The sequence below is a fragment of the Helianthus annuus genome, chromosome 4 (genome assembly GCF_002127325.2).
Source record: "Helianthus annuus cultivar XRQ/B chromosome 4, HanXRQr2.0-SUNRISE, whole genome shotgun sequence".
NCBI lineage: Eukaryota > Viridiplantae > Streptophyta > Magnoliopsida > Asterales > Asteraceae > Helianthus > Helianthus annuus.
The window spans coordinates 35,304,424-35,317,441 of record NC_035436.2 but is presented as its reverse complement, the minus strand read 5'-3'; the positions used below and the strand labels follow the sequence as shown (position 1 = coordinate 35,317,441).

General features: G+C 39.2%; 1 protein-coding gene across 3 annotated transcripts; it reads left to right on the top strand.

Annotated features, from left to right (window-relative positions):
• Positions 1–436: 436 nt before the first annotated feature.
• On the top strand, positions 437–11,452 carry LOC110936181. Of its 3 annotated transcripts, none has more exons than XM_022178522.2 (3): positions 437–1,083; positions 1,732–2,065; positions 10,778–11,452. In XM_022178522.2, exons 1-3 carry the CDS (start codon positions 514–516, stop codon positions 11,260–11,262), a joined length of 1,389 nt encoding a protein of 462 aa, XP_022034214.1. In that variant the 5' UTR covers positions 437–513; the 3' UTR covers positions 11,263–11,452. The 3 variants fall into 3 exon arrangements, with proteins under 3 accessions (XP_022034214.1, XP_035845053.1, XP_022034215.1); XM_035989160.1 differs by lacking the exon at positions 10,778–11,452 and adding an exon at positions 9,829–10,665; XM_022178523.2 differs by lacking the exon at positions 10,778–11,452 and adding an exon at positions 7,371–9,769.
• The last annotated feature ends 1,566 nt before the right edge of the window (positions 11,453–13,018 follow it).

Genomic DNA, 13,018 nt, shown 5'->3' with positions numbered 1-13,018 from the left:
CTTAGATCACAACTAAAAGATTAGAAATTAAATCTTAGATGATGCAACTTTGTGATTTATTTATCATACAAAATATATAAATTGTTCTTCAAAAGAAAAAGGTGTTCAAGTGATTAGCAAATCACTTGTGACAATTAATAAATACATGTATAAATAAACTAATTCTTAAGTCTTTTTCTTAAAACGTATTTTGTAAGTTACTTTAATTTTTTTTGTATATATTCGGTTGAAAGGTATTTTACTATTTTTTTATATTCAAAAGGATAGGGTCGGTCTAAAAATATTTATACCCCCTTTCGATTTCACATTTTCTATTTTTAAATCCTAAATAAATATATAAATTATTTTTATTATCATTACTATTCTACCTTTTTAAATTTTATTTATTTATTTATTTTCCACCTATCATTCTCTATTTCTTGTTATTATTCGATCCTCCCTCACCAATTGAACTAGTCCAGTCCACCCTCATATCTTTTCTCATCACCAAAACTCCGATCACCGGAATATTCCATGAACCTCCAGACACTAATCCCCTTGGTAGTAATACCCACCGGAATATTCCTCCTCCTCCTCTACCTCACCATACGCTTCTACAACCATAACAAAAAACAACAACAACAACCATCATCTTTACAAACCGGAATTTCAAAACTCCACCAACAAGAAAACATTGTCAACAACAAACGTCTAACGAATTACTACGTTCTCCGAACAGGAGTTTCGTCGTCGAAACCTCTGTTTAACTGGTCGGACAACCCGTCCCTTGTGACGGACGCAGTGGAGAATGGTTGGTCGCGATTCGCGTTTACAAATTTTGTATCGTTGCCTTCGGTTCAATCGAGTAAATCGGTTTTTGGTCATTGTGGTGTTGTTGCTGGTGATGGGAAGGATGTGGAGATGATGGAAATTGGTTGGGAGGTTTGTCAAGGGTCCGCGGATTTTATGCAGAAGATTCGGATTAATTCGGGTTTAAGGAAAGTTGTCACGACGACGGGTTCGTTGATGGCGGCGGTTTCGGTTGTTAAATCGGCGTTGCCGTTGCCTGGGCCGGCGTTAGGGAATTCTTCGCCGTTTCCACAGGTAAGGGATTTGTATATTTTGTATGGGGTGGTTGTATTGGTACACCACCCCATACTACATCTCGTATGGGTCCATACGGGTGGTTAGGAAAGGTGGAAAAAGTGATATAGATCGTATAACTCGTATCATTTGTTACGTCCATCATTCCTTGTCCACAGGTTGTATGGGTCATACGGGCCGTATAGAAAAGGGAAAAAAGATGGTGATACAGGCTGTATGGGTTATATTACTTGTTACGTCACTCATTTCTTGTCAACGGGTCGTATGGGTCATACGGGCCGTAAAGAAAAGAGAAAGAAGGTATTACACGTCGTATGGGTCATATCATTCGTTCAGTCAGTCATTTCTTGACATTTCATGGGGGAAACACCCCCTCGTACGAGTTGTATGAAAAAAAATTGTCTTATTATACGACCTGTACGAAGAGGGCTGGTGTCCTGTTAGGTTGTTAACTTAGGGGTGGTGTATCAATAGCGATGCCCTTTTTGTATGTTTAATAAACAATGTACAACAATATATATATAACCGGGGGGTCGGAAGTCACCGGACCTAAAAAAATTATAAAAACCGGGGCTCGAAAACGTATATACGTAAAAAAATTCTATAAAAAACTACATACCGGGCACTACTGACGATATCTATTCACAGGAAGCCTACTTTGAAATTACGATTTTGTCCACATACGAGGATGAAGCTGAAACACAAACAAATGGAAAGAGGATGGCAAATAAGGGAGAATGGGAGAAGATTAAGTTAAATAAGGAGAGCAATAATAGTAATGGTGTAAGTACAAGGGGTGTTCTTGCCAAAGTTGAAGAGTTGAAGGGCCGGAATGGTGGTAAGGATATAGCTGAGGGGAAAAAGGAAATGGTCATCGTGTTGTCGGTGGGGCTCGCCGGAGGTGGTTCGCTTCCGTTGAAGCTACCGGGAAGTTATCCGGGATCAATCGGCTTCAACTCTGATGGCTCTATTTATCTAGAAGGTATGTTTTTCAAAAGCTCACCACCGTTCCTAAAGGCAAATTAGCTTCTAGAAACTATATATTTATTCTAGAAACATATAAAGATAATGGAAAGAAAGATAATCGTGGTAGACCACATATGCATTCATAAGGGTATAAGGAGTGGTTAAACAGTTTAGAGTGGCAAGACATTGAACCGACCAATCAGAGGGTGCCATGTCAATTTGGCAAAAGTGTTTAAACTTTGCTGAAAAGTGTTGGCATTGGTTTAAACACTTGCTGAAGTGGTAAACTTTTATGATTATTATTTTTTTTTTTGCAATAATTAATTTAATATAAATAAATAAAAAACAATAAACTTTCATAATAAATTAAATTAAAAACATCAAAGTTACACTAAATTAAAAAACAATAAAATTACATTAGCATGAAACAATTTAAACTAGTCTTCGTCGGAATCGGCCAAAAGATGGGGCAAATCTTGACTTGCGAGATGATCTATGAGATCGTGTTTGAGTCTCCAATGGGTGTCTTCATTCAACAATTCGCCCAACACCGTATCGTCTAGAGCCGGCTCGACCGGAGGATCCCGAATGTGCACCGGTGCTATCGCCTTTCCATCGTCTTTCAAAATCATGTTGTGTAAAATAATACACGTGTACACGACATTCCTAATTTTTTTAACCGATCTTGCTCGCATCGGTCGACTCAATACACCCCATTTCCCCTTCAAAACACCAAAAGCCCGTTCGACGTCTTTCCTTGCCGCCTCATGTTGCCTCTTGAATTTCTTTTCGTTTACTTCGTGAGGGTAAGGGATAGACTTCACAAACACGGACCACGAAGGGTAGATTCCATCCACGAGCAAATAACCACGTTTGTATAAATGGTTGTTAACGTAAAATGGACATTTTGGCGCGGTTCCATTTCGTTCCGTTAAAAATAACGGAGATTGTTGTAGAACATTGATATCGTTTTGAGAACCCGGTGGACCGGCAAAAGCATGCCAAAACCATAAGTCTTGAGAAGCAACCGCTTCGAGCATAATAGTCGGGTATCTATGATCTCCTCGCATGTATTGGCCTCGATACTCTGTCGGACAAAAACGCCAAACAAAATGGGTGCAATCAAGGCTACCGAACATACCTGGAAGGTGATGTTTTTCCTCATGAGCTTGGTATAAAAGTGCCATGTCGTGGCTTGTCGGTCTACGTAAGAACTCTGGACCATATATTTTGCAAACCGTGTCACAAAAATATTCTAGGCACTCGCGGGAAGTTCTTTCGGCCATATGCAAGTACTCGTCGTTCTCGTCTGGAGTGTTTCCAGTTGCGAGCTGTTTAATAGCCGATGTCACCTTTTGCAAGGGCGTAAAGCCCTTCCTACCTCGCGCATCGGGGGCCTCTACAAACCACGGGTCGTTCTCTTCCACATTGGACACAATTTGTAGAAACAAACGTTTTGACATACGGAACCTATGTCGAAAGATATCTTCGTTGTACTTCGGGTCTTCGACAAAATAATCCGCCATGAGTGTCTCATGCCCCTCCTCACGTTGACGTTCAATATATCTCCTTCGGTTAGATGTGCCGGTATCTTGAAGTTCGGCTTCTTCGATAAGATTTTGAAAAAAAAAGAATGCTACTATCGGATGAATCGTCGCTACTCATGGGTGGGAACCATAACGGGGGGAGGTCATCCGCCATTTTGTAAGATAAACTTTTTGATGGAATTGGTTTGTATGAGTATTTGGAAAGTATATGGTTAAATGGTGTGTGTTATATATATATATAGAGTTTAATTTTAAAAAAAAATTATTTTTTTTTAATTGTAAACGGTCATATGACCGTTGGGGTGGGCCCCCCTTTTGCTTTCTCCTTTCTCGCTCGGTATTCCCTCACCGCCTTCAAACTTTTGCCGCGATGGATGTTAGTTGGCGGCGGTGTTTGCCGCGCGGCAAACACCTTTGCCGCACCCAACTCTCAACCACACCGTATCCCCTAAAGCCGATTTGGAGGCGTTATACGACACGTGGTGAAATATATAAGAGAAGGGCTTTATGGGGTATTATATCAAAATAGGTTGTAGTGGTAAATGAGTTATATAAAACCCTTCAATTACACATACACATGTATGTATATATGTGTGTGAGTGGGGGAAAGATGCTGAAGAACATCACGCCGCGAAGGAGATCACACCGGAGAAGAAAAACCACCCTATAGCGCCCGCTGTAGTAGTGTTGGCGACGCTATGGGAGCGCTATGCCCAGTTTTGCCGTCATATGACGCCCCACTACAGGTGGCCTTGCTAGAAAAGAAAGGTAAAAAAAGAACACTTAAAAACGAGAGATAGCGCCGGTTCGACTCCAACTTGTGGCTTATGGTGCGGGACGTCCCAATGATGGATCATAACCTACCGAGGCATGGTGCGGTCCTGAGGGCAGCCCGGTTTTCATCCAGCTGTTACCCAAGCGAGTCTCTCGTGTGGGGGCAGTATGGTTTCCGGGCGAAGGTCAGCTAGCGCGCCGGCCGGGGCCCGATAGAACATCGCGTTCGGTGAGCGGGGCTGATGGGAGCTTGTCATCGACAAGCTCTCAATGACCTGTTACTGGTCAGTACATAGAAAGTCACCCTTAAAAAAACGAGATATAGCAAATTAAATATAAATGTTTGTACTTTTCTTGAAGTTGTTAATATATTTAACTTATTTTATATTCTACCATAAAGTATATTATTTTATATTTTATATTCTACCATAAAGTATATTTATTAATACAAATATACTTCCTAAAAAAGAGTTTATATGACAGCAATTAAGGAAAGAACTAATAAATAATATTTGGATGTAATATTTAGTATAAGTTAAGATAAGATTACTACATAATTTAAGTGGAATAATTATTAAATATAAGTTAAGATAAGATTACTACATAATTTAAGTGGAATAATTATTAAAGTTTATCTTATTGAATTATTAAATTTTGCATTTCAATAAACAACAAAAGTAATTATTATAAATTTTGAATTAAACAGTTTAAATACAATCACATACTAACAAAACGGGTCAAGTTATTCTACAAAGGCTTCTAACTGTAAGAAGTGTAAGAAAGATTTATAGAGTGACAAGTGTCCAATAACCTAAAATTAAACCCACTACATCACCACCCAAAACCTAAACACCCACACCCGCCCCCGCAAAGAAAAAAAAAAAAAAAAAACTATACCTCACAAAAAAAAAACCCCAAAAAACCTAACCTCCCTCCCCCCTCCCCCCCCAAAAAAAAAAAATAAAAAAATAAAAAACCCTAACAACCCCCCCCACACACACACACACACAAAAACCTAAAAAAAATATCTAAAAACCCCACCCCCCCCCCCTCTCTCGGCAAAAAAAAAAAAATTGAGGTGGGTGGGGGTGAGGGTTTAGGTTTTTGGTGGTGGTGGTGGTGGTGGATGTCTAAGTTTTTTTTTTCTTTTTTTTTTTTTTGTGTAGTAGGTTTTTTTAGGAGCCTTTCTATCATTCTTACGATTAGGATCCTTTGTATTTGATCCTAATCCCTAACAAAACGTAACCATAGGAACTCCACCCACTTGATATTAAGGGTGTGTAAAATCCGGTCCAGATTGGGTGAACCAACGGTTCAAATCTAAGTTGTCACAATTATATGTTTATGGTTCGGTCTTGTGTTCAAGAAAATTATGTTTCTTGTCCGGTCAGTCATAGATGCCCAGACGAAACTGAAGCGTTCGATTTGGAACCCTTCTTCGGCTTGGTTTCTCGAGAATTATTAGACTTATTTATTGATTCTTAATAAGATATTTGATTAACAGAATTGTTTAGGTTGACACCAAACTCACTCAAATTGTAAAATGTCACTAGTATTGAAGTATACAACAAGGAATTGTTGCAGCCCAGTAACATCCATTGGCGAAATAACGGCCCAATATGAACTAAGTACCAACACCCATTATTGAAGTCTTCAACCATGATTTAAATCAGCCTACATGGCTTACCTTCAAACATTATATAATTAGCCCATATTTAAAAATTCAGCCTAACATATATTGGTATTGGTCCAACTCGCCAGAAAACCGAATCGGAACCTTTGTGGGTCTCGGTCTCGGTCTGTTTCTTACCGGTTCTTTTAGATTAGAAGCCCATGACAAACCGAGACATGTGACCCACAATTGTATTTTGTATTTATTTTTAAGTATATTTTTTATAGTTTACTGTTCAACTTTAATTTGTGATGTTAGATAATAATGATTTATCATAAATATTGTTTGTATTTCTATAATTCTTTAGGGTGTCTTTGTGTAAATTTAGTGGCTATATATTGTATCATATTCTGTATTCGTAATCAATTGAAAACCCTTTTGAGATCCTTCACATGGTATCAGCCTTTACCATCAAGTGATTGAGTTTCCCCTTTTCTTCTTCCTCTTCCAACCGATCCTCTGTCCTTTCCTTTCCTTTCAATCTCCGTGCTTTAAAGAAAGGAGAAAAACCGGTTGCTGAATATGGGCGTACTTTCAAAGCTATTTGTGATCAACTAAGTGCCATTGGCCATCCCGTGGATGCTATGGATCAAGTTCACTGGTTCCTATGCGGGTTAGGAACTACATTTGAAAGTTTTTCTACTTCCACTCGCTCGGTACGTCCTATTCCCTCTTTCGTTGATCTTTTAGCAAGTGCTGAGAGCCATGAATTGTTCATGAAAAACCTTCATGGTACAAATGAAATTCCCACTGTTGCCTTTACGGCTTAGAATTATCCTTCACGACCCAACTCTCATGGCTCTCATTCTCGCACCAATAGGCCATCTTCGGCCCAGTTTAGGCCCAACAGGCCATTTTTCAACAATAACAGGGGACCGAATAGAGGTTTTGGACGCCAAAACCGGTCACCAACTTGCCAGCTATGTCGAAAAATTGGTCATTATGCTTCCCAGTGCTTTCAATTGGCCAACTATGCTGCATCAGCCTCTCCATCTCCAGATCAGTTGGCTCAGGCCTTCCAAGCTCAGTGTCATATGAACTCTAATATTCCTGATTGGACTTCTGACACCGAAGCGACTACTCATATGCTTCCCAACGATGCTTCGCTTCAGAATTCGACTCCCACTCAAGGTAATCAAAAAGTCTACTTTGGTAATGGTAAATCACTTCCTATATCTCATATTGGTCAAACAAAAATTTTAGGGAACCTTGCCCTTAAAGATGTTTTAGTGGTGCCCAATCTTACCAAAAACTTATTATCTATCGGAAAGTTAACCGAGGACAACCCTGTTGATGTTATCTTTTCTCATCCATATTTTTATATTCAGGACCGACGAACCAAGCAAACCCTGGCCCGGGGGTGCCGTGAGGACGGCCTCTACGTTCTTCGCCAAACTCATGAAGCTTTGATTTCTACATCCTTATGTCCAAAAGCTTCTTTTGAGTTATGGCATTCAAGACTTGGTTATGTTAATTTTGATATTGTTTCTATGTTAAAAAACAATGGTTACTTGTCTTTTACTTCAGTTTTACCTAAGCCGGGTCTTTGTTCTTCGTGTGAACTTGCAAAGGCTAAAAGACAACCTTTTGTTTCTAATGATAAACGGGCCACTTCGCCTCTTGAAATAATACACTGTGACCTATGGGGTCCTTCACCAATAAAATCAGTTGATAATTTTGTGTATTATGTGGCCTTTGTTGATGATTATTCACGTTTTGCTTGGTTATATCCGTTGCGTACTAAATCTGAATTTTTTGATGCTTTATCGATATTTGTGCCCTTTGTTCAAACCCAATTTTCTACCAAAATCAAAGTTTTTCAAAGTGACGGTGGAACGGAATTCACGAACAACCGGGTTCGAAAATTGTTTGAACAAAATGGCACTTTTCATCGTATATCTTGCCCATATACCCCACAACAAAATGGTCGGGTCGAAAGGAAACATCGTCACGTTGTAGAAACTGGCTTGGCTATGTTATTTCACGCCAATTTATCCACTAAATATTGGGTTGATGCTTTCTCCTCGGCGGTTTTCATCATAAATCGCTTACCATCATCTCTTTTACAAGGTAAATCCCCGTTTGAACTCCTATATCATCAAATTCCAAATTATGGCTTTTTTCGGCCATTCGGTTGTCGTGTATATCCTTATCTTCGTGATTATGCCTCGCATAAGTTATCACCTTGAAGCATTCCATGTGTATTTCTTGGCTATTGCTCTAAATATAAAGGTTATCGGTGTCTTGATCCATATACGTCTCGTACTTATGTCACTCGGAATGCTCGGTTTGACGAACAATATTTTCCTTTTGCTAATACCACCATTGTTCCCACTCCTATTGATTTTCTTGAGGTTTCACAGTTTTTAGATGTTTCCCCTATTATTTCTACCTCAAACAACTCAAACAAACCTACTGATACTACATCTCAAATCCCAACCAAACCCATTGTCCCTACTCCACCAATTTCCATTCCTTTCCCTCCAGCCCAACCCTCCCTTAATCTCGGCCCAACTCCTCTTACCACTCACACCGATCAGCCACAACACCCACATGTGCCACCGCCTTGTACTAGCCCAACTGGCTCAAACAGTCCCTCAGTTCACTCCACAGACCCAGCTCCACCTCCACCACCGCCTCACACTGGCCCAACTGGCCCAAACAGCCCCTCGGCCCACTCCACTGATCCAACTTCTCCTCTCGTCTCTCCTCTTGACAGCCCAACCGAAGAAATTAATGTTCACTCTTCCAGCCCACTGAGTTCTTCTGCTGGCCCAACTAACCAATCTGTCCATCCTGCAGGCCCAAATATTACATCCGCTCCTATCCCTCTCCCATCTCACCCGATGATAACCCGGGCTAAGTCCGGAATTTTTAAAATCCGTCATCAGGTTGATTTAGCTCATACAAATACCATTCCACTTCACCATGCCCTATTTACTTCAACTGATCCAACCACTTTTAATAAGGCATCCAAAGATGAAAGATGGGTTCATGCCATGAGGGAAGAATTGGATGCTCTAAATAAAAATAATACCTGGACTCTTGTCCCTCGCCCAACAAACACCAATATTGTTGGTTCCAAATGGGTTTTTCGCACTAAATTTAGATCTGACGGTTCTGTTGAAAGTCACAAAGCCCGTCTCGTAGCTCAAGGATTTAGTCAAATTCCGGGCCTTGATTACTCCCATACCTTTAGCCCTGTTGTTAAAGCCACCACTGTGCGTACGGTTCTGGCTTTAAGTGTCATAAACAATTGGCATCTTCATTAATTGGATGTTAATAATGCCTTTTTACATGGTCATTTGACCGAAAATGTTTTTATGGAACAACCAAAGGGATTCATTGATCCTCAGTTTCCCTCTCATGTTTGCAAGTTAAACAAAGCCATTTATGGCTTGAAACAGGCTCCCAGGGCATGGTTTCACCGTCTTAGTCTATTTCTTCTCAATAATGGTTTCTCATGTAGTCGAGCTGACCCGTCCTTATTCATCTATACACGTGACTCAGTCATGATGTATATTCTTGTGTATGTTGATGATCTCATTCTCACTGGTAATCATCAACCTACTTTACAATCCTTCGTTTCCTGCCTCAACAAAGAATTTGCTATCAAAGATCTTGGGAAACTCAATTACTTTTTGGGATTGGAGGTTACCTACACTTCAAATGGTCTCTTTCTAAATCAATCTAAATACACAATGGATATTCTCACACGTGCAAAGATGTTGGACGCAAAACCTGCTCCAACACCTTTAAGCACCAATGTTTCTTTTGTTTCTACAGGTACTATGTTTTCGGATGCTACTTTTTATCGTTCCATTGTAGGTGCTCTCCAGTACTTGACGATCACCAGACCTGATATTGCCTATGCCGTTAATCAAGTTAGCCAGTTCTTACATGCTCCAACCATTGATCATTATCAAGAGGTTAAGAGGATCTTACATTATCTAAAGGGTACTCTTGCTTTTGGGCTTCATTATTGTCGTCCCACTTCCACGTCGCTGCTTGGATATTCTGATGCTGATTGGGCGCGTTGTTTGGAGACTTGTCGTTCTACCTATGGATACTCTATATTCTTGGGGGGGAATCTCATATCTTGGAGTGCTAAAAAGCAACCGACAGTTGCCAGATCTAGTTGTGAATATGAATATAGAGCTATGGCAAACACTGCTGCAGAAATTGTTTGGATAACACATCTTCTACAAGAATTACATGCTCTTCCTCCAGGACGGCCAACTATTCTTTGTGATAATCAAAGTGCCATTTTTCTCACTCAAAATCCAGTTTCCCATAAGCGAGCTAAACATATAGATCTTGATTATCATTTTTTGCGTGAGTTAGTGACTGCGGGAAAATTAGCTACTAAATTTGTTCCAACCAAGCTTCAGGTGGCTGATATCTTTACAAAAAGTCTTCCAAGTTCTCAGTTCAAAATCTTTCGTCAAATGCTTCACATTGGTCCTCCACCGTTCAGCTTGCAGGGGGATGTTAGATAATAATGATTTATCATAAATATTGTTTGTATTTCTATAATTCTTTAGGTTGTCTTTGTGTAAATTTAGTGGCTATATATTGTATCATATTCTGTATTCGTAATCAATTGAAAACCCTTTTGAGATCCTTCACATGTGATATTCATTATTTTTGAATTAATATTGGCAGCATTTGATATTATATAGAATAATGTACGAATTAAGTTATTATTTTTAATTTGGTGCATACATTTTCGCAGGAGTTAAACTGAAGCCTGACAAAGAATCAAACGAATGGGGAAAAGCTAACACTGTGATTGGTTGTGGATACAACCCGAGGGAGAAGAAAGTTTACTTCACCATAGATGCGAAACATGTACGCGAAATCCATTGCACGACAGAAGAATTCGAAACACCTCTCTATCCAATATTGGCATCAAATACTGACGTGACAGTACTTGTAAATTTTGGGCAAAGTGACTTTAAGTATACACAAGCGAATCTGAATAGGACACCAAATCCTTGCTTCATTGGACAATTGGTGAGTTCTCCGGTTTTAGGGTTTGATGATAGCAAAGAGCTTTTCTCAATGGGAAGATGGTCAGACAGGTCTATAAAGAGAAGTGCACAATACTTTGGGGGTGTTCATAGAGCGTCTGATTATGACGAGTCTTCTGAAGGGAGTTTGTTTGAAATAGTTTTAGATAGTAATAGTCGAGGAAGATCACCAAGCACACATTTCTAGCCCAAGATACGTACGTATATACGTATATTATGTGATGTATATTGATTTGTTTTAGGCTAAAAGTGGCTACATATTTGGTTCAAAAGCCTCTAATTAGAAATAATGGATGTGTGAAACTTGTAAATGCTTTTCTTTTAGCTTCGATGAGTTTTTCTCGTCTCATGGTGAGTTAATAAACACTTAAACAACAGTTCATTGCTTTTTAACTACTTGTAAAATATTGACATGTTTGTGGGTTGGTAGGTCGAACAAACATAAACCCATTAACCATGTCGTACACGTGAACACGAACACAACATGACTTCTTGTTGGACAACACTAACACATTTTGTTTAACCCAATTTTTTTTCCTATTTGCATTTTAATATTCGTGATTAAAAATTTACAAGAGATGCAACTAAATATAAAATAAGTACGTTTAACCTATAAACTGTACCCTAGTTAGTTTTTACTTGTTACGAATCTTCTAACTTTTTATATAAAGTGTACAGGTTTGATTTATGTCAAACACATTGTTTAATTTATAAAAAAAACAAGTTTATTTATTTACTTTTCGGTATATATATTTTCTTTTGAAACAATTTATTTATTGATTGATTTTTGAGTGGGGTCGATCCACGAACACGCTAGAGTGCCCATTGCATGACTTGTTTAATAAACATGTTCACGGATTTGACCCAAACCTGTTTGTTTATACTGAATCGAAACCCATAAATTCGTGTTATATTTGTGTCATGTAAATACTTCACACAATCACACTCAAAAGTGTTCTGTTTTCGATTATGAACTTGTTGAGCTGATAACAGGCTCTTGTTAGTATTCTTGTGTGGGTTGTCAAACAAGTAACTATTTAAATGAAGAAGGTGACCAAACAAAGTGTCATAGTGGTTCTTTTTGTCAAACTGGGCTAGGCCCTAATGTTATAGATTTTACACAGGCTCTTACATTGGGCCTTATGTTTCACAGACTCGAGTTCAATCCTAGTATTTTCTATAAATCTTTCTAAGGGTCATGTATATCGGCAGGGTCGTTCCTACATTTTTGGAGACCCTAAGCGAACTATGAAGTGGGAGCCCTAATTTCGTCGACAAACTCTGCTCCAATCCTGACGCCATGGGTGATTACCCTTACTTTTTTCGTCTAGTGATAGTCGATAGCCTAGAAATTAAAAGCAGGTTACGATGGGAAGTAGGAACGATGATTGCGGCTGTATTAGGGGCTTTAGGCCGCTAATATTGATGATTACGTCGATGGTTGTGTTGTAATAGTTGGAAACCAAGGTGAAATTGGTTTTGAAACTTGACCTTTTTTTGCTAAACAATATTTATTTTGGGCTCCTTCAATGAAAAACCAATTTAGTTTTGAAATAAATGTATTTATTTGGGCCTAATCCATATACTATATAAAAACTTTCAAAAAACTTGGAGGCCCTTATTTTTTGGTGGCCCTAGGCCTGTGCCTAGGTTGCCAAGCCTATGGAGCCGGCCCTGTATATCGGTCATCATCATCATCATCATACTCAGTAAATCCCACCAATAGCAAAGCTAAGGTAGGGTATGAGGAGGGTAAGATGTAGACAACCTTACCTCTACTCGTTAAGAATAGAGAGGCTGCTTCCAGTGAGACCCCCGGCTCGATAGTAGTTTTGCATCAAGCCTTGGACATAAGGCACATAACACTCAGCAATTAAGACGAAGGCCGATTAGTGCATGTACTCCCTTATCTTTCGGCTATCAACGCCACCACATGATGCATG